We start from the raw sequence: 23,044 nt of genomic DNA, 5'->3' as shown, positions 1-23,044 counted from the left end.
AGATGGTCAAGGGCAATGCAGCCGCCGCCGCCGTCGCCTCAGGGCCAGGCATCTACAGCGCCGTATATAGTGGAGTGAGTCTCGACATCTTTCTATTGGCATTCGAGTCTTTGGTTGTTATTGGATCGAGCTGCTTGCTGCTGGATCGTCTTGACGACGTATCAGGGGCATCCGACGTTCTTGATGCAGCCGGCTATGAGGCCGGCCAACCCCACCCAACCCGATTTCCGGGACATCTGCTAATCGTTGCTACCATCTCTAGATACCGGTATACGAATTTCAGTTTGGTGGTGATATGAAGGAACATGTCATGCGACGACGGCAGGACAATTGGATCAATGCGACACACATCTTGAAAGCTGCTGGCTTCGACAAGCCAGCTCGGACTAGGATCCTCGAACGAGACGTACAAAAGGATGTTCATGAGAAGATTCAAGGTGGTTATGGAAAATACCAGGGTTGGTTTCCCCTTGGCACAATTGTGACTCTTTCTTACACCGCTACCAGGTACTTGGATTCCCCTCGAAAGTGGACAGGCTTTGGCCGAGCGACATAGCGTGATCGATCGGTTACGACCCATATTCGAATTCGTTCCGGGCGCGGAAAGCCCTCCTCCGGCTCCTAGGCATGCCAGCAAGCCCAAAGGACCAAAGGCACGACCTCCACTGCCGAAATGGAACAGTATGTTCAGCATCGATGGCCCACCAAATGTTTCCTTCTAACAATGCTCAGACCCTCCTCCTCCTCCACCGCCTGCTGTGGTACCTGAAGAGCCCGATACCTTGATGGGAGAAGAGGATACTCCAGACAATCTCACTGTAGCATCGGCTTCATACATGGCCGAAGATGAGCGATTCGACCTCACTAATGTGCCGGGCACCAGCAGGAAGCGTAGAAGGGAAGACGTCTTGCAGGATCTAACCGAACAGCAACATGCATTATACGGCGACGAACTCCTCGACTACTTTCTCCTAAGTAAGACAGAGCAACCAGCAGTAAAGCCCGAGCCACCACCCAACTTTCAACCAAACTGGCCTATCGATGCCGAGGATCACACTGCCCTTCACTGGGCATCAGCTATGGGAGATGTGGACGTTGTCAAGCAGCTGAAGCGGTTCAACGCATCTCCTACTGTCAAGAACATCCGAGGCGAAACCCCCTTTATGCATTCAGTCAACTTTACCAATTGTTATGAAAAGCAAACCTTCCCGGTGGTTATGAAGGAACTTTTCGAGACGTTTGATGCTCGTGACAACATGGGCTGCACAGTGATTCATCATGCTGCTGTGATGAAGAACGGCAGGGTCTTTAACTCGTCATGTTCACGGTATTACCTAGACAACATCTTGAACAAGCTGCAAGAGACGTTGGAGCCGAGTGCGTTCCAGCAGCTACTAGACATCCAGGACAACGACGGGAACACGGCATTGCACCTTGCCGCAGACCGAAACGCCAGGAAATGTATACGGGCGCTCCTTGGGCGCAATGCGTCATCGGACATTGCGAACAATAATGGCATACGGGCGGAGGATATGATTATGGATCTGAACGCCACGAAAAAGGATCGTGGGCCTCAACGCTCGTCGTCACCTTTCGCCCCCGACTCACAACGGCATGCCTCTTTCCGAGACGCCCTCGTCGAGAAACCAGCTCGGAAGCCGACGACAGTGTTCCAGTCGGCAGCAGCCAACACGGTGCAGTCACGCATATCACCTCTGATCATGGAGAAGTTCCAGGACCTGGCTAAGAGCTACGAGGAGGAGTGGCACGAGAAGGATGTGGCGGAAACGGAAGCGAAGCGCATCCTCTCAAACACGCAAGCAGAGCTGACGTCGGTGCGGCAACAAATAGCAGAGGTTGAGGCGCAGCTGGAGCCCGATGACGCAGCGTCCAAGATCATGAACGAGGCCAACCTGTCAAAGCATCAGGTGCTCTCGCTCATCACACACCAGAACCGTCTGCACGTACAGCAATCGGTTGATCAGGAGCTCAGCCGCATAAACGGCGACGGCGGGGTGCAGGAGGAGTCATACGAGGAGAGGCTGAGCCTGGCACGGCAGCTCAACCAGATGCTCGCGGAGCAGCGGCAGGCCGAGACGGACTACGTTGAGGCGCTCAGCATGGTGGGCACCGGCGACAAGATTGAAAAGTACAGGCGGCTGCTGAAGCGGTGCCTCGACCCCAAGGACGGCGAGAGCCTGGACACCAACCTCGACAGCCTGATCGAGATGATGGAGGAAGAGCGGGACGTGCACGGGATGGACGGGATGGAGGCTGAGCCAATGGAGCTGACTGTTGGCATGTAGAGGGTATCATTGGGTCGTTGATCACGGATCTATATCTCTTTTTTTCTCTCCATGTCTTGTTTCATTCATCATTATACCTTGATCTTGGCGGGAGGGGCGTGGGAAAGCAAGCATTGGTCTCCGGGTAGGGTGCGGTAGGCCAGTATTTCGTGGGTGGTAGACATTTCAAATCTCTGACTTATACGACTGGGAAACGGGTGGTGGGTGTATCAGTACAGCGCAAAGCGAGACAGCAGACACTGAGCGCAAGCGAGGCAAATGGTCCTTTTTTTCCACACACACGACACACACACACACACACAGAGACAAATACACATTCTTCTTTGTCCAATGTCGCACAAGAAAAAAGAAGAGGCGTACTCCGAGATTAGCCAGCCACTCAACAGTCAGCGGCCGGGCGCTGACCGTGGCCGACACGGCTCAGACGCCGGAAGAGGGGATATCCGTGTTGTCGGAACCATCCCAGAGCTGCTATTCGTACGTTGCGAGGCGCTCTGACCCCTGGCCTGGTCCGGCGGCTAATAGTGACCGACCTATTTGTTGTCAGCCAGCCTCTCGCCCTCGCTATTTTTCTACACTTGGGGATCCCTGATTTGCATTGGCAGACTGAGACAAGAGTAGTTAGGGCTCGGGAGGAGAAGTGGAATTTGAAGCGGGTGGTGACATTTGCCAAGAGCGGCACGTTGTGTTGTTGGTGTTGGTCTTGTCTTTCCGCGAGACAAAGGGAAGGTGCAATAGCCGAGTATAAGCACCTTCCCAAGGTAGGCATATACATACCTAAGCTGTAGGATTCAGCCCTATGGCCCCTAGATCTGTGACAACGCCAACAAAAAGAGACGAGATATTGCTGAACAACAAAAAGATAGCTCATCCAGACGATGAGCAAAAGGAATGCGTAATCTGGGAATCGAACCCAGGGCTCCCCGACGCTGCTCGAATGGCAACGGAGAATTTTACCACTAAACCAATTACGCCTTGAACTTGATATAATCTGATCGCGTTGTTGAGCCTCATGTCTGTGAGTTGTCAGTCAAGTCAGAGGTGTGGCAGACACACACCTTCGTCCACATCCATCCCCAAACAAGTCTCAAGCCGCGCTTCTTCCACCACATCGCGTTCGAGTCGAACAATAGGGCCAACCCAGGAGGCCACTGGGTGACCTCCATCGGCCTCGAATGCCTTTGTCACTGTACATCGACATGGACCAAGTGACGTAGCAGGGTTTGCGATCCGAACAAGGCCGACACCACAACCGGGCGTTGCGGAACCCCTGGGGGAGCCCCGTCGTCTTGGCTTGTCATGAGGCTGGCTGGATGGTCGGTGCTTGCGCCGGCGCTTGACACGAGCGGTGAGATGCGATCGCAGACCGTTGGTTGGCCCCTTCGCGAGGGCAAGAATGTCATCGTCCACAATTAAAGAGGCGCACGGTCGAGTCAAGCATTACGCCGAGAGACGCGTTCTATCGTGAGATTGAATGCCGGCAGGACGACGAGTTGATTTGGCGTAAAGTGGCAAGAGGCGTCGTGGGCCTTTGCGTCAACTCGGGGTATCAAATGCGACCGAGCCAATGTCATGCCGTGCATTTACCGCTCCGAAAAACATGCGCCTCGCTGAGAGCCTCTTGATGGAGCCTCTTGGCCCATGTAAGTCCAAGGCAAGTCAAGTCAGGGTCTTGTCAGCAAGCCCATCATCATTCAAAACGCGAAGTGGATGGGGACGGCGCGAAACGCTCAAAGGGGCAATTCCGTGGCCAAGACGGAAAAGATGGACGTACAATACGAATGAGGATAATATGAGAGCTGCTATTATATCCCGGGATGCTCGGAGGTTGGCGGCTGGACCAAGGAAAAGCAGACCAACGACGACCGTTGGACATGGAGGAGGCTTCCATTTGCGTAGCCTATGCTCCGTGTGACGCACCGGGAGAACTAGACAAGTTGCTGACGAGCGAGTGAGCGACAAGGATGCGACTGGGGGTGGTGGGGGCCGACTCGTAAGGCTGAACAAGGAGCTATTTTCGATGCGACGTGGAGGGGGAGACGTGAGGGGCAATCAAGAATGGAGGATTAGTGCGACAAAAAGTCTTGCCGAAGAGCGGAATGAGAGTAGAGTGCGGTCATGCCCAAGGCTGACATGGTTATCCCATCCTATCGCCATGGAGAATGGGGTTCGCCTGACCTGGAGAGACGGGGTCCATTGCCTGTACTGGTATAAGCCGAGACCAGGTCATCTCCAGGGGAAGAGATTTCGAGAATCAACAAAAGACTGGCTGGTTGCCAAGGTCCGGACGGTATGTTATGGCCTGGTCTGATGCGATGGATGCGTGTGTGTCGCGGGTAAATCGAGGTTGCAGCTGCAACAAACTGCAGCCCGGTTGCATCCATTGTCAAGAATAGCGTCATTGATGTCAGGGACACAAAATAGAAAGTGGTGTCGGCGTGTTTCTGAGCCCCTGTGAGCGAGCCTCAGAGCAGACCAGAGCAGAGCGCGCGCACCAGCCGCATGCATATGCAGAGTGAGCCAGAACCAGCCCTTGTCCTTCCTTCGCGTGCTATTGCAACCTTTTGTCGTTCCTTGCTTTCCCCCTCATGCCATCCATTTCATCTGTTGGTGATGATCCTTGCGTGCGTCGAAACGTTGAGGATTCGGCTAGTCATCCACAAGGTCCCCGATCGGGACATGTGCGACGCAAATCTGAAAATCGTTGCTCTTTGCCATGCGCATGGCCAAGGACGAGAATAAGATGGTGTCTCAAACACGCATCCCATCCCAGCTGAAAAAAAGCCAAAAGGAACCTAACCCAGCCTTCCCAACCGGGAATCCTACATGACCTTGCATCCTCGGGAGTCGTCTTTGTTTTGTGTGGGTAGTATTCGACGATGGGGGTGGTGCGTACATAGCATTTGGGCCTCGTCTTGATAGAGGCTTTTTCCCCTCGTGGAAACAGGCTGAGAAAGAGATTGCGTTGCAATGGAGGCGCAGTGTGGCAACCAACATGGCAAGATTCGAAGGGGCCATCGCGTCCAAGCCCAAAGGTTGGTGGAGACATTGCAAGGGACGCCAAGCCGTCCACCTTCTAGAAGGTGAGCTAGGGCCTCCCTCTGGAGGTCCGTTTTGGGGCAGGGAGAAGGCCTAGCGAGGATCCGCTCGCCGAGGCTGGATACGGAGTGCTACAGCAGAGTACGGTGTGCGGCCAACGGGTCCGGGTCTGGGCTTTGCTGTGCGTGCTGTGCCCAGGAGCGAAGAGGCCGGTGCCGACTGCGCACTCCCTCCGTGTCCTCCCTTTCCGTCAGCTGGGCAAGGTTGCCGCCGCCGCCGATCGCCCATATATGATTCGCTACCGAGACGCTGGAGAGGGTCTGAGACGCCAGCAGGGGAAAAGCGAGACATTGGCATGTCCCTGAGGCGCGTGACTGGCTGTTAGATGGGCGCAGCATGTCGCCTCTGCATCACATCCGTTGGCTTTCAAATGAGTTGGCATTTGGTTCGGAAAATTCGGGTGCGATTCTGGTGAAGGAGGTCCAAAATCAGCTTGGATGGATGTGAATCGACCTGCCGCCGAGCGGGATATCATGCCACCACCGACGCTTCATGACGCAGGGCACAACCACGGTCCCCGATTCTGGAAGGAGACGGACGGTAGCGAGTGCAGGGCAGGGTACTGTAGGGCATGGCACACACACCATCGCTTCGGTCCCGAGGTCGAGGGTGGATAGGATGGAGGATTTGTTGTCTTGTCTTTGGTTCTTCAACAAAGCAAGATCCCAATGACATCCCGTGCGATGTCAGTCTCAGTTTCCTTGCAAGCCGTGACCCCAAACAGGAATGGCGGCTCCTCTCTTTCCTTCCTCCGTGTCCAATCACGTGCCCCCAATCAGCCAGTTCAGCTGAGCCCTCCCCGATCATCCCACACTCGACGATCCCAGCATCCACGCGCAACAGCACAATTGTCCCGTTATGTGCCACGCGCCACAGCCAGGCTTGGGGCTAATCTGAGTTCAGTCTTGTCTTTCGGTGCGTTTTCTAGTTTTTCTCCTGCAAGCCTACCTAACGGGACCTGGTCGGCCATGGCCGTGATGGAGAAGGATCTCGACGAGCCTCGAGAATCGGCTCGGCAATCGCGCTGTCATGAACTGGTCGCGGCAGGCAGATGGCATCTCCGTTGCTACACACCTAGTGTAGGTACTACTAATCATCAAGTCGTCAATCTTTGCCCGAAATGTCAGTCGACGGCTAGATCAGAGTCGACAGACTTGGAGGAATAGACCGCCCTACCGCCCAAAGACCAAGCCTTGTAAGGTGATGCCAGGCAACCACTTGCACTCGAAGGATTCCAGACGCATGGCCCATCCAGACTCAGTCGAAAGACAGACACAGACACAGACACGACCAATCTATCCGCCAGGCGCAGAGATAGATTGAGAAGACGCCCCACGCCCCGCTCTTGACGCTCTTGTGATGCTCTGCCCTGGGCCGGGCTGGCTGAAATGTCGATATAGTTGGCAATCCAGCCAAGGACCGTTCGCCAGACCTTTCTCTTCCTGGCCGACATTCTCCATATCACCGACTTACTTTGGCCTGACTAGGCCAGGGACGTCGGCATTGATGAGCTCTAGTGATACATGGTTATTTCTGCTCGCATGGTTGCACCCAGGCGCCTCATGCAGGGACATTTCATGTTCAAGGGCCGCCATGGCAGCACTGGCAACACACCGCTCTGCTAGGCCAAGCTACTTGATCCTGCGAAGCTTCCATACAAAGTTTATTGACACAATCAAACAACCATTTCGGGCGATCCCGTCCCCGGCAGTCAGATACGCACGAGTTCGGGGAGTGAGGCCAAAGTCCCGTTGCAGCTCGCCAGAAAGGGTTCGATACTTGCAGCAAGACTCGCACTCTGCAGAGGCTCAGAGGCTCGCCCCAATCCCATGCCACGGACCCCTGCTCTCTTGTCCCCCCAAAAAGGCCACAGGGCTCGTCTCTGCCCCATCCCTCCGTGGCACTGTGGCCAATGGCGGCCCCGAGACAGTCCCTGTCGACGAACAAGCTCGCGACAGGGGTCTGTCTCTGGACCATGGCGTCGCTAGAGTAGGGCTCACCTCAGCTGAAATCCTCACTTTAGCTGCTCCTCTGGCGTCACTCCCTCGCCAAACTGACCAGAATCGGGCCTGGTCAGGGAACTATTCTGCACAACTGATGGGTCACCGGGGCTCGAAGCAGATTGCAGTGCGATCGTGGGGCATCTTTGCCAGGGACGCCCGGCTAGTCCTCGAGCGTTTTGCCTGACCTGCCGACTTGGCCAGACAACTTTCTGTGTCTCTGACGCCTTCCTGTCGACGTCTCGGGCTGAAAACAGGGATCCCGATCTTTTGCAGCAAACGCCTTTTGGAGACGGTACCCTCCAATCGACTCGGGTGCTTCTTGGCCCGGAGCGAACAGTTTCGGGCCCTTTCCTTCCACCATCCCACACCATCAACCGAGGCGCACTGACTTCTATTCGACGACCCGACTTCGTGGTTGCGTTGCTTGCCAGCTGGACTGGAGGGGAGATGGATGGAGATGGTGGTTGGGACGTTTGCGCGCATGTTGGGCGGTTTACCGAGTTGGGCTTGTCCAACTTGGTTGCTTGAGACAGTCCAGTCCAGCTTGCAATAACCTTGCAATCTCACCCCCTTGGATTGCGACCTGGCCCCCCGTGTCTTGTCTCGTCACGTTTCGTCTGACAATCCCAGTTAATTACTGTATGTATCTCGGCAGGTTTTGCCTTGCCATGTCTCGAGGGTGGTCCATGGAATCACTCAGAGTTTGCTGGGGTCAGCGGCGACTGTCAACGACCTACAGAAACTCTCGCTGAGGGTGAGCGACTTTGACTCTCTCATCCTGGTAGAGTCGTACACCTTGTGCCACTATTGAACCCTGGCATCCCGTCTCGAAATCCACAACTCTCCACTCGCCCAAAGCCACCCCTAAAAGCCAAACGTCCTGGAGTGTCGTACCCAGGTCCGGAGCCGAAGCCACAGCTCGCCTCCATTGGTGGCAGCGTCGAAAGAGGCTGTCTGAGGCATGCCCTTTTTCGCCCTCGCGAACAGTCCTTGCTCAACTGTCCTGGCCTGGACTCAGCAAGCGTCGGGGCGTGCAGGGCAGCCATGGGGGTGTCGTGCTATCGTGCGCCTGCGAACTTTCGCTCCGGATGACATCGAGCGAGCGATGCGTCTGGCTTGGCTCGATACGCACATGTCGTGCTTTGGTTGCAATGTCCGCTTCTACCAGTTCGTTGTATTATAGCCATATAAGATCCGTGTCCCCAACCCATGCCGACTGGTCAAGTATCGATCGAATCTTGCTTCCGGCTCGAATACTCTGACGCGCACTCGCATTCGTCGACTCATCTGCATGCCGACTCGCAAAACTCATCAGCCTCATCTTATTTCGCCACGACTCAGGCACCACGCACTTGAACTCGATCCAAGAGACGGCTTGTCGCACCGCTTGGCAGCGTATCCGTATCGCTGTAACCCCGTCTGACGAATCTGAATCTGGCTCTGATGTAAGTCGGACGTTGCCGGCTCCAACAGATTACCAAGTCCTTGGGCTCCAGAGAGAAGTCATCCGCCATTCAATCTATCTGATACAAGCCACGGCCGAGCAAGCACTCTGAAGACGCGCCGAGCTTACTCAGTCGCCCCCCATCTGTCAAGTCACCCTCTATTTCACGGCGCAAGTCTGGAGAAGAGCCCTGGATCGACGCCATCCGAGCTGGCCGACAACCCTGTTCAGCCCAGCGCCAGCGCCAGCCTTCTTGACCTTCTTGGCTCCGCCCTACCATACGAGGATCTTGTCACAACGGGCAGGCATCCCCCCAGAAGTACCGTCTGACCGCAGAAAGTAGAGTGACTTTCGTCCTGGGAGTGGCCCCGCTGACTGGCGCCAAATTGAGTTTCCTCGAATACATCAACCACTAATAACCATGCCTGTAACAAGTCGAGGCGTGGTGCAACTTACACCCGACACCACCTTGGCGACGTCAACTCGCAACTACTTGAACAACCTGCCTCCCTCGTTGGCGACTCTTCAGACCGGGCTCGCCCTCTTTGCAGTTGTTGTTATTGCTCGGTTCTGTGTCGTCAGGCTGTACCTATGGTTGCGACAAGTCCGCGGTGCTGAGCGGCATACCAGTATCCTCCCAACTAGCAGATCGCATATTCTATCAGCACGGCATCCTCAACTGCTGCCGTCGCGGCCCATCTGGACAATGGGCGAGAAGGACATTACACCGCCCGCCACTCAGGAGGACCTTGTCCCCGGCGAGGGTCTAGGGGAAGACAAGTCAGCCAAGGGCAAGAAACTAGTCATCAACCCCAACTGGCAGAGCAACGCGTTGCCAATGCAGGTCATGTCGCGTCCGCCTCCTGCGCCGCCTCTGACGCCGCCCGAGTTGAGCACCGCCGTCTTCACGTTTGACGACCGACCACGACCAGGGGAGGATAGCTTCATCCACCAGCCGAATCCGGATTACATGTCGTCGACCACCAGCGCCATCCTGCCTCCTCACTCAGCATCTCCTTCCATCGCCCGCCGGCGCTCGTACAACAAGACGCTCCCCATCGGTGTTCCCGTTCCCGCGTCTCAAGGCACTTCGGATGCTGCCGATCTTACTTTTTCACCCAGTTCCTACCCACCCACGAGCCCGTTGCTGCCCCCAGCCCCACCAAACGCAGGGGCCAAGGGGATCGACGTGCAGGGCGAGATTATCGGCGTTCTGGATGCCGAGGGCGCTGGTTGGACGAGACATACGCGTGTCTATGGCGGCGGTGTTTGTCTCGCATGTGCGGCCTCCGGCGGCAACCACGGCGGCGGATTCTACGGAGCAACGGTGCGGCCTGAGGAGATGCGGTGATGGGTAAAAGAGGAAGTTGCTTCTACCAGGTAATTTCATCATGGCTGGGCTGGCTGGCTTTGGGGGGATCCCAGGCGTAACGACCATTTACGACTTTTCATGTTAGAGTGGACGCATTACAACGGGTGCAACTTGCGGCAAGGGTTTTACTCGTCTTGGTTACCACAACGGCGTGTGATATACTGAGGCGGCATTGTTTTTTTATTTATTTTTCCTTTTCTGTCCTTGTTTTGGTTTCTTGGGGCACCGTCTAGTACATAATACCCTTTTTCATAGTTACTCTGTGAGCTTTTAGGCTACACGGGAGGGTTGAAGTTGTATTTCACAGTGTTACATATGTCAGGGTTCATACTCTGATTCATGATGATATGATGATATTTGTTTCTTGTTCATACCAGGTATACCCATGTGGTTTTGTGTCTTGTAGATGTAGCATGAGGTCTCTACCATAATACCCACATATGCCAGTCCAACTCACCAGTCTCGAGTCTCATTCTATCCTCGACCTCTTTGTGTTTACCTTGGGTATTAGCCCGGCCCAGATGCTCCGAGCCAATACCTTTCAAGTCACAGAGCCTCGTCAGTTCCCACTTTATCCTCCCCAGGCTCCCATGAGGCTCTCGTCAGCCTTACAGACAAGCAAACAGCTGCCTCCCCTTGCAAGTGCTTATCCGTAGGACTCTTGTCGAGAACACGCCAGATCAAGTAAAGAGTCGATTTCTCGCTAAGCAAAGAGAACCAGTCAGATTACCCGCAATATCTGCCAGACGATGTGTATCGACGAGGTCCTAGCCGAGTCGGCGCGCGTCATGCTTTCTCCCCCTATGCAAGGCAAGATTTGTCCACTTTGAGCCCAATACACACGTCCGAGCGAGTCTGACAAGCCGCATGATCGACGAAACGACGATATGACATCTTGCTATGCTCGATTTCGTTTCCCCCGCAGGTCGGCCGCCCCCCCTCTTAGCTCCCTCTGGGTACAGTGACATCGTGTCTCGCAACGACTTCTCGGCGTGGGCCATGGAAGGATTTAGAGGTATGACGTGAGACGGGCAGGGATTTTGAAAGTGTGGTGAGGCGGGTGATCACGGGTTGCTGTTTGGAATTGGTTGGGGGGAGCGTCATGTTGGGCTGTGTGCATGTAGGGCTGTGGGATTCACGAGTACGACGACGGCAACTGATGATGAGCATGATCTAGTGTAGGGCTGAGCGGGAAGCATAGGTTGATTTATCCTAAAGAGTAATCATCACACGGTTGGTTGGATGGTTGAGAGAGAGGGGGGGTGTGTATGTTTGCTTGCGAGAGCTTCTGCATGTTCAACGGTCAGCCCCCTCCCTCCTCCAAACGTTTGTGGAGAAAAAAGATCCAAGATGCGCGTGATGTTCAAGGTCCAGGGATGTTCTGTCTTTCTTTCAATCAAGAAGGTGTGAGACGTGCAGAATGTCTCCGAGTGGACTATGTGATGTGATCTGATCTAGAGGTTTTAGGGACTTTTGTCACTGAGACGTCTATGATACATGAGGGGGAGATTGTCTGTTTCCGAAATGGAAGTCTCTATGACGTTTACGGTAGAGGATAACTGTCTGTAGAGGGACATATGTTGCGAAGGGTGTTGTTGCTTTGAGATCCCAAGCTAGTATTGCATAGATCGGTTGTAACTTGCATGAGGAGGTTGATTTCTGCATAGATACGTCTACTATAACTATATTGACGTGAATATAGTCCTAGGGGGCTGGGGTTGTTTCTATAATGTCGGAGGTAAGTGGCTGTCAATCCCGAGCATCCGGTATTACCTCACCTCAGGGGAAGCAGAAAGACTCTACAACTGCGTACGGGAGAGATCCGGTTATAGCCCCCTATTATCTAGATGGCTTTTATGAGAGTTTTATCTCTCTTTGAGACATTGGAGTCTACGTCAGAGCTCACACATCCGTTGTGCTTCTTGGTTAGGGGAGTGGTGTCAGATCCGCCAAGTCGGAGCGGCATCACGGGCTTAACTCAGCATATACGGAACCGTTCATATCACAACATATCTCATTAAATAGCACTTTGAAATTTCTCTATTGATCTTGGTAAAAGCCTAAAAAAGACAACTTGACTACGGCGGCCGTCCAGTAGAGTAGTCCGCCCCTACCAATGGCCATACCATCCCTTTAACATGCGCGCTCGCCCCTGAGGGACGAGGGTCTTACTTTGGACACTTTCGATTTAAAACTACACTAGTACTATTTAATTGGCATGTTAGATGTGCCTCGCTGAGCATACCGTCCCACCAGTGGCTTCCTAGCCAGAAGCAATGCAGTTCCAGAAAGGTAACCCAGGAGGGTGAGTAAGCCCGGGGCAACTTGGTTCTCCAGCCGTCAAGTCGAGATACAAGTCTCTTCCAGGGAGATACAACTTTCCTTGGACAGACATAAAGGCGGTGGCGGTGCAGTTGCTTACCTCCGTCTGGGCATCTCTACGCTATCACATGCGGCCGAGCTTGAGCTAGCCCCTGAGAACTCTCGGGGCTGAAGAATCCATGTCTCAGGGATTTCTTTTCAGTCCCCCCATGCTTGTGCTAGTGTTCGTAATTCGTTGGTGTCAGTTGTTAAGTGGTGCGTTTGCACTGGACGTCTAAGGTGGGCAGTGCAGCCCAGGCCACGTCCAAAACTCTCGGCAGCTGGAGATATTCGCACACCTAGGCTCATAGGTACTTCTCTCTGGGGCACTACTACTCTCCGGTTTCATCCAGTCCTTCTCTCTGGTCTGTGGTGATTGTGGGGGTTGAAAAGGGCGCAGTGGGGGAACCACAGCGGACCCTGCGATGATAGCACAACGAGACCATTACTAGGACTTCATACCCAGACTTCGATACACACGACAGCAGATTCTCGGAGTTCTTATTTGGCAGCAACTTTATCTCGTTTGTGAGAGAATGTATTAAATTACGATGCGACTTGTTTCCTCTTAACTTCGCGTGCTGTGTTGCTGTGTGCCATGTTTTCCTTGCTTGGCTTGACAACTCCATTGGGTCACTACATTGTCGCGTGTCTACCATGCAAGTTCCTATACAGCACTTCTTGCCTTCAAAACCTCGCAACATAAGAGGAACCTCCAAGAATAGGTTTATTTGCCTCCACGTATTGATCAGCTGAGCTGAGTTGCAGGCGACTCTCTAACGTGGTGACTCACTCACATCATCTTTCAGCCTTAACACGAACTTAAACACGATATGTCGGAGTCTCCGATTTGAATCAGCTAGGCTCACGGGGAAGAATAATCCGTCGTATAATCTCGGCTCATGCCGTCCAGTCCCCGGTCGTGCGTGCGCAGTAGTTCGGACACGCCGAGCAATGGGCATCGCACGACAACGGCACGAGCGTTAATAATAGCCTCGGTTTCAGTTCTTGAATAGATCTGGGGTTAACGGCACTTCCACGTTTGGGGTCATACCTAACCCGGCTGTTGGAATCACCGGCTGCTTGAGCCTCAACCGAGGCAATGGTCGAGATCATGACTCGGCTCATTCCAGATAGGACCCGACAACCCGGTCCAGATTTCAAGTTGCCCGTTTTTATGGGACTTGGGATGGCAGTCATCACTGTTCAATCAGTCCTATATGTGTTGAGATTGCTTAGCTGAGGCTGCCGAGTGGCAGCTTCGAGAAGTGTGAGATGAAAACAGAGTTTCTCCTGTAATAAAATTAGCTTTCCACACCCAACAAGAGTACACGTGGAGTCAGCGTGGCCAACACCACAAACGCCCTGAAGGTTATTTGGTCATCAAACTTATTGGTTTATCTATAATTAAGGTCAAAGTTGAGTGCTTATTCATGTTCACGAGGCAATTCGTCAAGGTGGTGTAGGGTAAGCCGAGTCGAGCTGAATGCTAACAGAATGGTATGTCAGCAGAACATCTTCGGGCAATGCCGACTAGAAGCAAAGATGGAGTTGGTTCTCAACTGGACTGCCGCCCCAGCCTCGACTAGATTACGATGTTGGTCCTTACACAGATGGCGAATCGATAGCTCAGACGCTATGATGCTGCAGACTCGGGCATAACCGCTCGCACTCGCTGCAAGAGGATGAGACATTCATGGATCCCATGCCAGTCACGAGGACGAGACGCTCTAGACCAGACCGACAAGGCAAACTGGGCTAGGCAGTTCAAAAAGCAAAAGCTGCAAAATCTCGACGGAGCCGCGACCGCGATTGGATCCCCGCTCGACAATGATAAGCGCCGGGACATGCAGCGGACCTTCGCGCCCGGGGATGGCTTCCCGCTACCATGGGAAGGGATATGCTGTTGCACCCGCGGGGATAAACTTGTGTTGCAGTTGTAGTCTGCTCAACCGTGGCTAGTCGTCTTTGGAGATGCCCACAGCTACGCCGCTGGGCACGCGCGTGAAGGGCGGCTGATGCTGCAACGCACGATAGACGCGTTGCGGTGTAACGGCACAGGCGGTAGAGGACAACATCAAGAGGTTCGAGAGCACGAGCTTGGGTTTCACAGTATGCAATGCTAGGCTGTACTTCCACCGTCAAGCTCATTGCCTCTTAATGCATCACGATAGGTTGTGAGTTGGTTGTGCACATGCACAACAAGCCTCTACCGCCTGATGCCCCCCCAAACTTAGACGCCGAGTACCACGTACCGAGCGAGTCGTTGCATTTGTCAACACAAGACAACACAGCAAGACAGGCCCGAGACTCGGAGGACGGAGGATTGCTGAAAAAAAGACGGCTGGCTTAACTGAGCACCTATACGAACCCCCAAGGCAAGGCCCAAGCCACAGGCAGGCTAAACTCGCATTCCCCATGCCCATGCCTTCCGGCGTCAGCGAAATTTACACTCTTCAGCGCTTGCGTATCGTATTAGCCAGGGGAAATGAGGGGGAGGGACTGAGACGCGTCTCTTGCTGGAGACTTGAACTAGGCCAGAGACATGGTTGCGGGTATCTGGCTTAGCCTAGTTGTCGGGCCTCTTTTCTCGATCATGTCTCTGAATCTCAGACATCTGGAGACACGTCAAGACATCTGAGGCTATCTCGGCGAGCTCGTGTTATCCTGATTAGAACCGCTGTGTTAGAGAAACCCAAATCGAACGACGGCAACTCTCAGGGTTACAACGTCCCCTTCCCAGCGCACACAAACTCAGAGTTTCTCTTGTGTACCTGCGTCTGATGCAGACTAGCACTCGCTTGCTGATTTCTTCCGTGGCTAGCGTTTCGTTTCACGCGCTCCAGAGGCAGGCCTGACAGGGTCCATGGTCCATCACAGGGCTCATTCCAAAGTTGCGCCACGTCCAAATAGTGTCGCTCGGCTGCGGATACAGCTCCAAGGAAGCAGAGCTATTGAAATGCTGAGAAACGCAGTCCCAGCTGAACATGCGCAATTAAATTAATCTACTGCCCATCAGACAATATATCGATCGAAACCTGGAGAAGCAGTTATTGCGAAACGCTCCAAGAACCCCGTGAGCCCTGGACGGTTCGTCTAAAGGGCGCGTCCCCTTCTACGGCACGTGTGACGGGTACCAAGACCGGGCCTCCAGGGGATCCAAAAGGGAAATGGACCAGGAGGTCCGCGGTCGTGAAACATGTCGCCGGCGTGGGGAAAATACGAAAGGAAGGGGTCCCTGGGCAATCAACGACGAGGCTGCTGACAAGGGCACAGGGGGTCACAGCGAAAGCTGCTCAACATGATGCCGAGCTGGGAAGTCGAGAGCCGAAAGAAGGGGCCAGGTCAGTCTCCGTCTGCTCAAGACGGGATGGTCCGCTCCCCGAGATTCAGGTTGACAAAGGTGGACTGTTCCTTGGGTCGTGATGGATGGCAACCAACCTGGGGTTTGTAGTGGTGGTGATTGTGGTGGCCACGGTGAGGGACGAGCTGACGATGCTACCCAGATTAGAAAGCCGTCCCTGATCCTGATCGAGGCCGAGCCGCCATATCGCCGTCACTGTCCGTCAGTCAGTTCCTGCTCTGTTTCGTCCGATGAGCCCCGGCTCTCTTGCAAGGGAAGAAAAAGCAACCATGACATGCTTTGCATGGCGGAGCCGCCACAGTGACCAGGACCGTTTTCGATAGGCAAGATACCGGGGCCCAGCGTTTCTTTGTTCCTCGCCTGGGACGGTAGGATGGATCGTTGATAATGAAAGCGAGCGTCATCCTTGGCCTTTTGCTGTGCTGACGAGTCTGTGCTGCTGCCCGGGACTCGGTTCATTCCTTAGTGAGCTGGTAATATCTCTGTCAATCCCTGGTATCGGCTTCTCTCGCCGATGTCTTGCTTTGTTTCGTTTCCTCATCACAGCCTCTCGACGCACAGCAGCGGCCGCGGCCTTTGACCCATCTACATGTCAACGCACACCTTATCAGAACCACCGAATCTCCTGTCCCTCGCAGCAGCAGCAACAAAGAGCTCGAAGCAAAGGGGACTTGCATTGAACGGCTATCCAAGACGAGACAAAAACGGACGCCGATCACGCCGTTGCAGAGTGCTGCAAGGATCCATCCATCCATCACATCCCCTGGATGGCCTCGTCTGATTGGCGGCATCTAACGCCAAAACGCATCACCCCTAGCCCCTAACCGTCCGCCCCAACCCCCCTGGCGGCCCCTGCACGCCCTGGGGGGCTGCCTCACGTCCGCCGCAGCGGCCGCAAGCGTCCCTGATTGGGGACGTGGGCATCTCGACGACCCCTGTCGTGCTGCGAGTCGTCCAACTGCGATTGAGCGCCAGGAGGTGTCTTGTTTAGCGGGCGGCTGTGGGGAGTTGCAGTGCATCGACAGAGAAGAGCTTCTCAGTGCCAGGTGGCCATCTCCACCCAGAGAGGTCGTCTCTGCTCTCTCACTGGGCTGTCACGCGCTATTTGGAGCCCGAAGCTACTGCGCGGCCAGGTAGCGGTTTCTCGACGGCTGCTTGACGAGGACACGATTGGTTGGACGAGGGTGAGATTTTTCCTTTTCGCCTCCAACGTTTGTTTTCTGCAGCTCACTTGACGAAAGCGACGGGAAGGAAGGAAGGACGTGCTTGTTTTGATCCGCCTCGTTAATTTGTTTCCTCATCGCATCGCTCGAGCACAAGCGATTTTGATGGGGGTTCAAGACGTCATTAATTAATCATGAAAGAGGTGAGTCAGGCCCTCGGCACAAGGGTTCACGCAACCGAGCGAGCAGTTGAAAGATATTCCCCGGCCCTGTCACTCTCGTCAGCACAGAATAAATTGAGGTGGGCATGGCAGGGCAGGAAGCTGTGGGTGGTCGATCTCGTACTGTGTTCAGACACTGTAAATAGTCCACTGCGTGCCCCCTGGCCCGTTTTTAGCATCTCGTAGCGCGTTGGCCACATTGTGAGCGTGCCGTAGCCCGTCGCTTTCATTCCATCCGTCCTCTTGGGCGATTTTTTCTTTATTTTGGGAGGAGGAGGGGCCAATGCCTGGGATTGGGACGACGAGCCCAAGGGGCTGGCACACGCGCTCAGTGGCTCCAGGGACAGTGTGTGATGCACCGTGCTGCTTCTGTCCATTCACAGCCCTCCAAGCTGCTTCTGGTTGGTCCAGTCCAGTCGCTAGGATTCCTCCAGTGTGTGCTGGCACTGGCAGCGTGGTTGCAGGCATGGAGGTCCAGCATCAGCATCGCGCCTTCCCTTCCCTTCACTTCCCCTGCCCCCCCTCCCACCCCATCCACCCGTTCGTTCGTTCGTTCCTTCCCCAGCACATCCGCCCGCCAAGCCCAAAGGGCTTCCGCTCCTAAACTCGCCGCCCACTCACTGCCTGCACCTCCTGCGTTTGACCCTCGCTCGCTCTTTCGCACTTTCCACTTCCTCTTTCTTCCCTTCCTTCTGTCCTCTCGTCTCGACTTCCTTGCTCCACCACTTCCACTTCCTTTTCCCTCCCCTCTCCCCCCTTCGCCTCGCCTACTATTTTGCGCCCTTCCTTCATTCTCCCCTCTCCTCTTCCTCTCCTTTCTCTCGATCTCTCTCTCTTTCCCGCGTCGCCTCGTTTGCAACGTCCCTCGGCCTTGTCGCGTTCGCATCTGCGAGTCGGTTCGTCCCACCCACGCTGCGCTGCCCGCTTTCGCACTTGACTTGCAAACCAACAAAAATCCCACGACAACGGAAAAGAAAACCAAACAACAAAGAAGATCAGATCTACTTCGAGGTCCTGGAAGGCGCAATCAGCTGGCGATACCTGCCCAAGTTTTTAATCTCTGTATTATTCTTTCGTCGATTCTTTTGCTTCATCGCCTATTCCCACAAATCCGTACGCCCAAGCTTAATCTCAACCCCCATCGAAAAAGGAACCACGATCCCCGAAACAGACTTTGACCACCAGGCAATTAAACTCAACAAACACCAAAAAAATCAAAGAGGAGGTGTCATACAAGGCAAAGCCCGGACTTTTCACAACTGGAACGACATCGTTAGGAGGACGCTGTCTTGTCTTGGAGAGACAATACCAGCTGGTGCTCGCGTGTTCTAGTCGTGTGTCAATCACCCGACTCGCCCGCTTAGAGCGTGAATCTCTTGGTCCATCGCCAAAAACCTCAACCCATTCGCCATCGACTCTTTTGGGTTCGTGGCAGTCCCCTCATCGCCTGACCTCGACCTTGTTCACGCCTCTTTAGGGAGCAGCATCCTCTGGAATCCTGCTTCCTTTTGACCGTCCTCGCAAACCTCGTCCCGGTTGCCACTCGACATTTCGATCGCTGCCTGCTCCGGACCGGCCTCTCGCCTCTCCTGTCTCACAGGTTCCGCCTTCGGACCCTCTTGCTCCTTCGACATCATCTGTCGAACCGATCTCCTCCTTCCGCCGACCGCGTTTCCGCGTCGCCCTTTCATTCACCAGCTTCTTTCCTGTTGCAATTACTCTCGGTTCTAATTCTCGACGAGTTCACAGCTCGTCATCCGACTCTCTCTCGACCTTTTCTCGTGTCTCAAGTACCCGTGTGCTTTCTTGGATTTGCGGTTTTTTGGCCTCACGTCACGATATCTCCCACATACGTTTCGCGCCCACTAGCCGAGGTCCAACAACACCTGTCGATTCGACCGGTACTCAACGCATAATTACTCTGCTGGATTTCAGCAAGATTACCTTCTAATCTGTGTGACTGCTTTCTTTGCGAGAGACAGCCACCTCACATTCATTCTTTTTCCTTTCCTCAAATCTCACCCACACAAGCGTGAATCCAGCTTTGAGCAATGGACGCAGGCGGTCTCGCTCAAATGTCTTCCAACGGTTTCGCTTCCGACGGGCTCTCCATGCCCACTGGCGGCCTGGCCGCTCGCAGGGGTGGCCAGAACCTCAAGCCGCTCTCGTTTGAAAACATCAACCAGGGCAATGATAAGGACGCCGGTGTCCCCACCCCGCGCACCAGCCGCTCTCATCTTCTTGCTGGTCTTAGGACGGCTCCCAAGTCCGCCACTGCTACTTCTTTCGGACCTCAGTCTCCCACGGGTGCCGTTCCCCCGCAGCAGTTCAACCGAAACTCCATGGCTGGAAACGCCTATGGTATGAACCAGGACAACATCTACAACGCGCCTAAGTCGGCCTTTCCCCAGTACGGCGCCCAGAACAACTTCAACTCCATGATGGGTCAGCAGTACACTGTCGATCAGGTCCTGGCTCCTCCTGAGCTCCCTCTTGATGAGCAGGCCCAGGAGCACATGGACCCCAACCTGTATGCTCAGCTGGTTGCTACCAACATGTACCTTGCTCAGCAGCAGCAGCGGCTCCAGCAGCAGCTGCGTAGTGTCCAGGCTGCTGCCCAACAGTTCCAGCAGCTCAACCTCAGCAACCCTCAGCTCACTCAGCAGCAGATTGCGTTGTACGAGCAGCAGCAACGACTTCACAACATTCAGCAGCAACTGGGTGCCCAGGCTGTTCTCTCCCAGCAGCCCCAGCAGCAGCAGCAGCTGTACTACAACCCCATGACCGGCCAGTACTACGTCGAGACCCCACAGGCCGCTGCCCAGATGACTTCGCCCTACAACGAGCAGCCCTCGACGCCCGGGTTCGGCGGTTTCCAGCAGCAACAGCAGCATAACACTCCCTCGGTCCAGGTTTCCCCTCCTGCCGAATCGCAGCCTTTCTCGTTCCGCAGCAACTCGCCCCCCAAGCGCTACGACTCTCCCACCGAGGTGACTCCCCTTCCTCCGCCATCCGTCAATGCTTTCCGCCGCGGACACAAGAAGGCGTCGTCCCTCGCCCCCCTCAACAGCGCTCTCGCTGCTGCCTCTCTTTCGGACGCTCCTAAGTCTGCCGGCCCCAAGACCTCGACATTCCCCATGAGCCCCCTGACCGGAGGATATGGCCCTGGCCAGGCTCGTGCCGGAGAGCACCCTGTTCGCCAGCCCCGAGGCCCCCCCTCTCTGGACGAGCTCAAGTCGAAGCCCACTGCCAAGATCGAGGGCAGCAAGAACTTTGCCGCTCGCACTCGCCGATCTGCAGTCCACAACCTGGTCCGCGCCGGCCTCGAGCGCCGCAAGGGTACTGGTAGCTCCTGTGGCAGCATGAGCCCTGTTTCCGAGACTGCCGAGGAGTCTTCGACACCCATCACCGACAACGAGTCTGACTCTGGAAGAAGCGGCTCTGGCAGCCTGGCTGGTGACATGGAGTGCCCCAGCTCACGAACTTCTGCTAGCGGCGGTTGGGGAGCTATCGGTTCAGACCGACCCAGCTCCCGCCAGAAGGCCCGCAAGAGCGTCGACAGTGTGGGAAGCATTGCGTCGAGCGAGGGCGAAACAAGCTCCTTTGCCAACGTGTTCAAGAACGGCGCTCTGCGAGCGGCCAAGGGCCAGGAGTCAGCTGATGGCCAGCGCAAGGCACCTAGACTGGTGCTCACCAAGAGCACTCCCGCTGCTTAGAGGTGACGCTACGGCTACCCCTCTCTCACTGTCACGACTTATGCGCCCGGACTTTTTCTTTTCACACGACTGCTCGGACTGGCGGATTGCATTTTGATGTTATCGTTTGGTCCTTTTCTTACGCTAGGGAGTCTTGTTACCATTCTGCATGGGGTGGATTAAAACACGTCTTTTTTCCTGTCTTTTACCCGAACCTTTTTTATTACCTACAGAAGTTTATAATTCGCTTCACAGTCTCTCTTTCAGACTCTTTACACTTCGCCACGACATTAGGGGGAGGGCCCGGGGATTATCTTGTCTCAGCCTAGATGGACAAACGGGTTATTTTGGAGGACTGACGAGGAATCTTTATACCAATGAGGATGAGAAATTTCACCGGGGACAAGCCTAGCCCGAGAACCTCTGTGAGGTGATCGGGCAGCCCCCTGATGTGAGTCACGGCCGGCGGTCCCGGCAGGGACAATATGTCTGGCAAATTTGACATTTGCTTTCGTTGCATTCCTTATGGCATCTTACGTCTTTTCTTTTAGCTATTGAAGGTCCCGGACTTGAGTCTGCGTGAGTGTCTTGTGGTCTCTGACCAAGGCGGAGGAAGTGCCGCCGATGGACGAGAAGCCCAAGACCAGGATGGACTGGCAGAGAGATAGAGTGATGCATAGATAGTTTAGGAAATGGCACAATCACAAATTGAACGCCGCGAAGCGTGCTGTGTGACAACTTGTAGTACTGCATTGTTCCCGACAAGTCGACGCCGTCACAAGTTTGGCATGGACAAGGAGTCTGTCTTGTACGTCAACATAACTCTTTTGTGCCTCACTGCCAGTCAGTTGGGAGAGTTTATAGTAATGCCAGGTTGACAAGACATTTCAAATATTGGTCCCCATCAAGCACTCCCAGTGAAGGATGACACCTGTAACAGAGTCGATTTGGGACTCGAATGATCTACCGAGAAACTCGGAGAAGAGAACCTAGCTGGTGGTCTGTCACATTTCAACGACTCTAGAGGCGAATAGACTGATACTCGGCAGCGCTTTCTTGTTGAGTCCGATGTTGATAGTTGGAGACTCAGACACAGATCCCATAAGAGAGTGTGTAACCTCGATTGCCCTCCCACAAATATCACTGACCCAATCTCGAGAGTCGTGCACCGCTAAGGTGCTGCCTTGGGAGCTCTTTGGGCTGTGTGTATGACCTTTCAAGGTTACACTACTCTCGCACCTTGGTTGGAGCATGGATGCTGCCATGTATATATAACCTGCAATTGAAGGCTGCTTCTCTATAGTGAGACCAGCAATACGGCGAGATGGAGCCTGGTCAAAGGGCGTAGTTGATGATAGATTCGTGATTTTTCCTGCAACTGCTACGATACTGGGTCCATCAGTCCTCATGGTCTTAGACTTGGAGATGATTGTATAGTTTTGAAGCTTATGATGATTTTCGCCAGGGCTTTGGTCCTCAAGCCCTAAGCCTCAATCACCACATTAGGACAATCGAGCACAGTGTCACTCTGAAGATCAAGGGGTCCATTCCAATTGGACCTCTTGATATCACGACAATATTGGATAGATCCTGGGCTCAAGTTGGCTGCGCTGTCCTTCAGACTTGCAAGAGCAGCTTGACAGGCTAGACCCCGTGATGTGCTTCCAACAAGTTTGTTCGGCTTCGGGGGATTGAAGAGTGGTGGAATGCCCGCCAACACCAGCTCCATGAGGGCATCTTGACTATTCTCGGTGACTCAGTAGTCATAAAGTCCCTGAGTAGGCCTGAAGTTGTGGCTATTCTCTCACAATAACAATGGCTGGCCATCAACCAGAGTGAGAACCAAGGACCTCAAACGCCTACTATATCCGACGAAGGGCAGGGGCCATTGGTATAAATGCGCTTACCTACTTTCTCTCTTTTTTAGACCTGGGCCGTGGTGTTCCTCAAAAATGTCGCACACATCTATCCCAGTTACTTCCCCAGCTGCCTCCCGGCCAAATCTCGCTCAACACC

At 54.4% G+C, this 23,044-nt stretch overlaps 3 protein-coding genes across 3 annotated transcripts; all 3 read left to right on the top strand.

Moving 5' to 3' along the window:
- Positions 1-2: 2 nt before the first annotated feature.
- Positions 3-2,306, top strand: NCS54_01276600 (Hypothetical protein; the record flags this gene model as incomplete). Its single annotated transcript, XM_053157989.1, has 4 exons — positions 3-74; positions 263-458; positions 508-681; positions 733-2,306. The coding sequence occupies 4 exons, from the start codon at positions 3-5 to the stop codon at positions 2,304-2,306; spliced, it is 2,016 nt and encodes a 671-aa protein (XP_053013964.1).
- Positions 2,307-9,273: 6,967 nt separating this feature from the next.
- On the top strand, positions 9,274-10,203 carry NCS54_01276500 (Hypothetical protein; the record flags this gene model as incomplete). Its single annotated transcript, XM_053157988.1, has 1 exon — positions 9,274-10,203. One exon carries the CDS (start codon positions 9,274-9,276, stop codon positions 10,201-10,203), a length of 930 nt encoding a protein of 309 aa, XP_053013963.1.
- A 9,181-nt stretch (positions 10,204-19,384) lies between these two features.
- NCS54_01276400 (Hypothetical protein) lies at positions 19,385-21,049 on the top strand (the record flags this gene model as incomplete). The annotated part of the gene is made up of 1 exon (XM_053157987.1): positions 19,385-21,049. The coding sequence occupies one exon, from the start codon at positions 19,385-19,387 to the stop codon at positions 21,047-21,049; it is 1,665 nt and encodes a 554-aa protein (XP_053013962.1).
- Positions 21,050-23,044: the final 1,995 nt, after the last annotated feature.

This window comes from Fusarium falciforme, chromosome 10, assembly GCF_026873545.1.
Source record: "Fusarium falciforme chromosome 10, complete sequence".
In the NCBI taxonomy this organism is placed as follows: domain Eukaryota; kingdom Fungi; phylum Ascomycota; class Sordariomycetes; order Hypocreales; family Nectriaceae; genus Fusarium; species Fusarium falciforme.
This window is presented reverse-complemented; position numbering and strand designations above follow the sequence as displayed.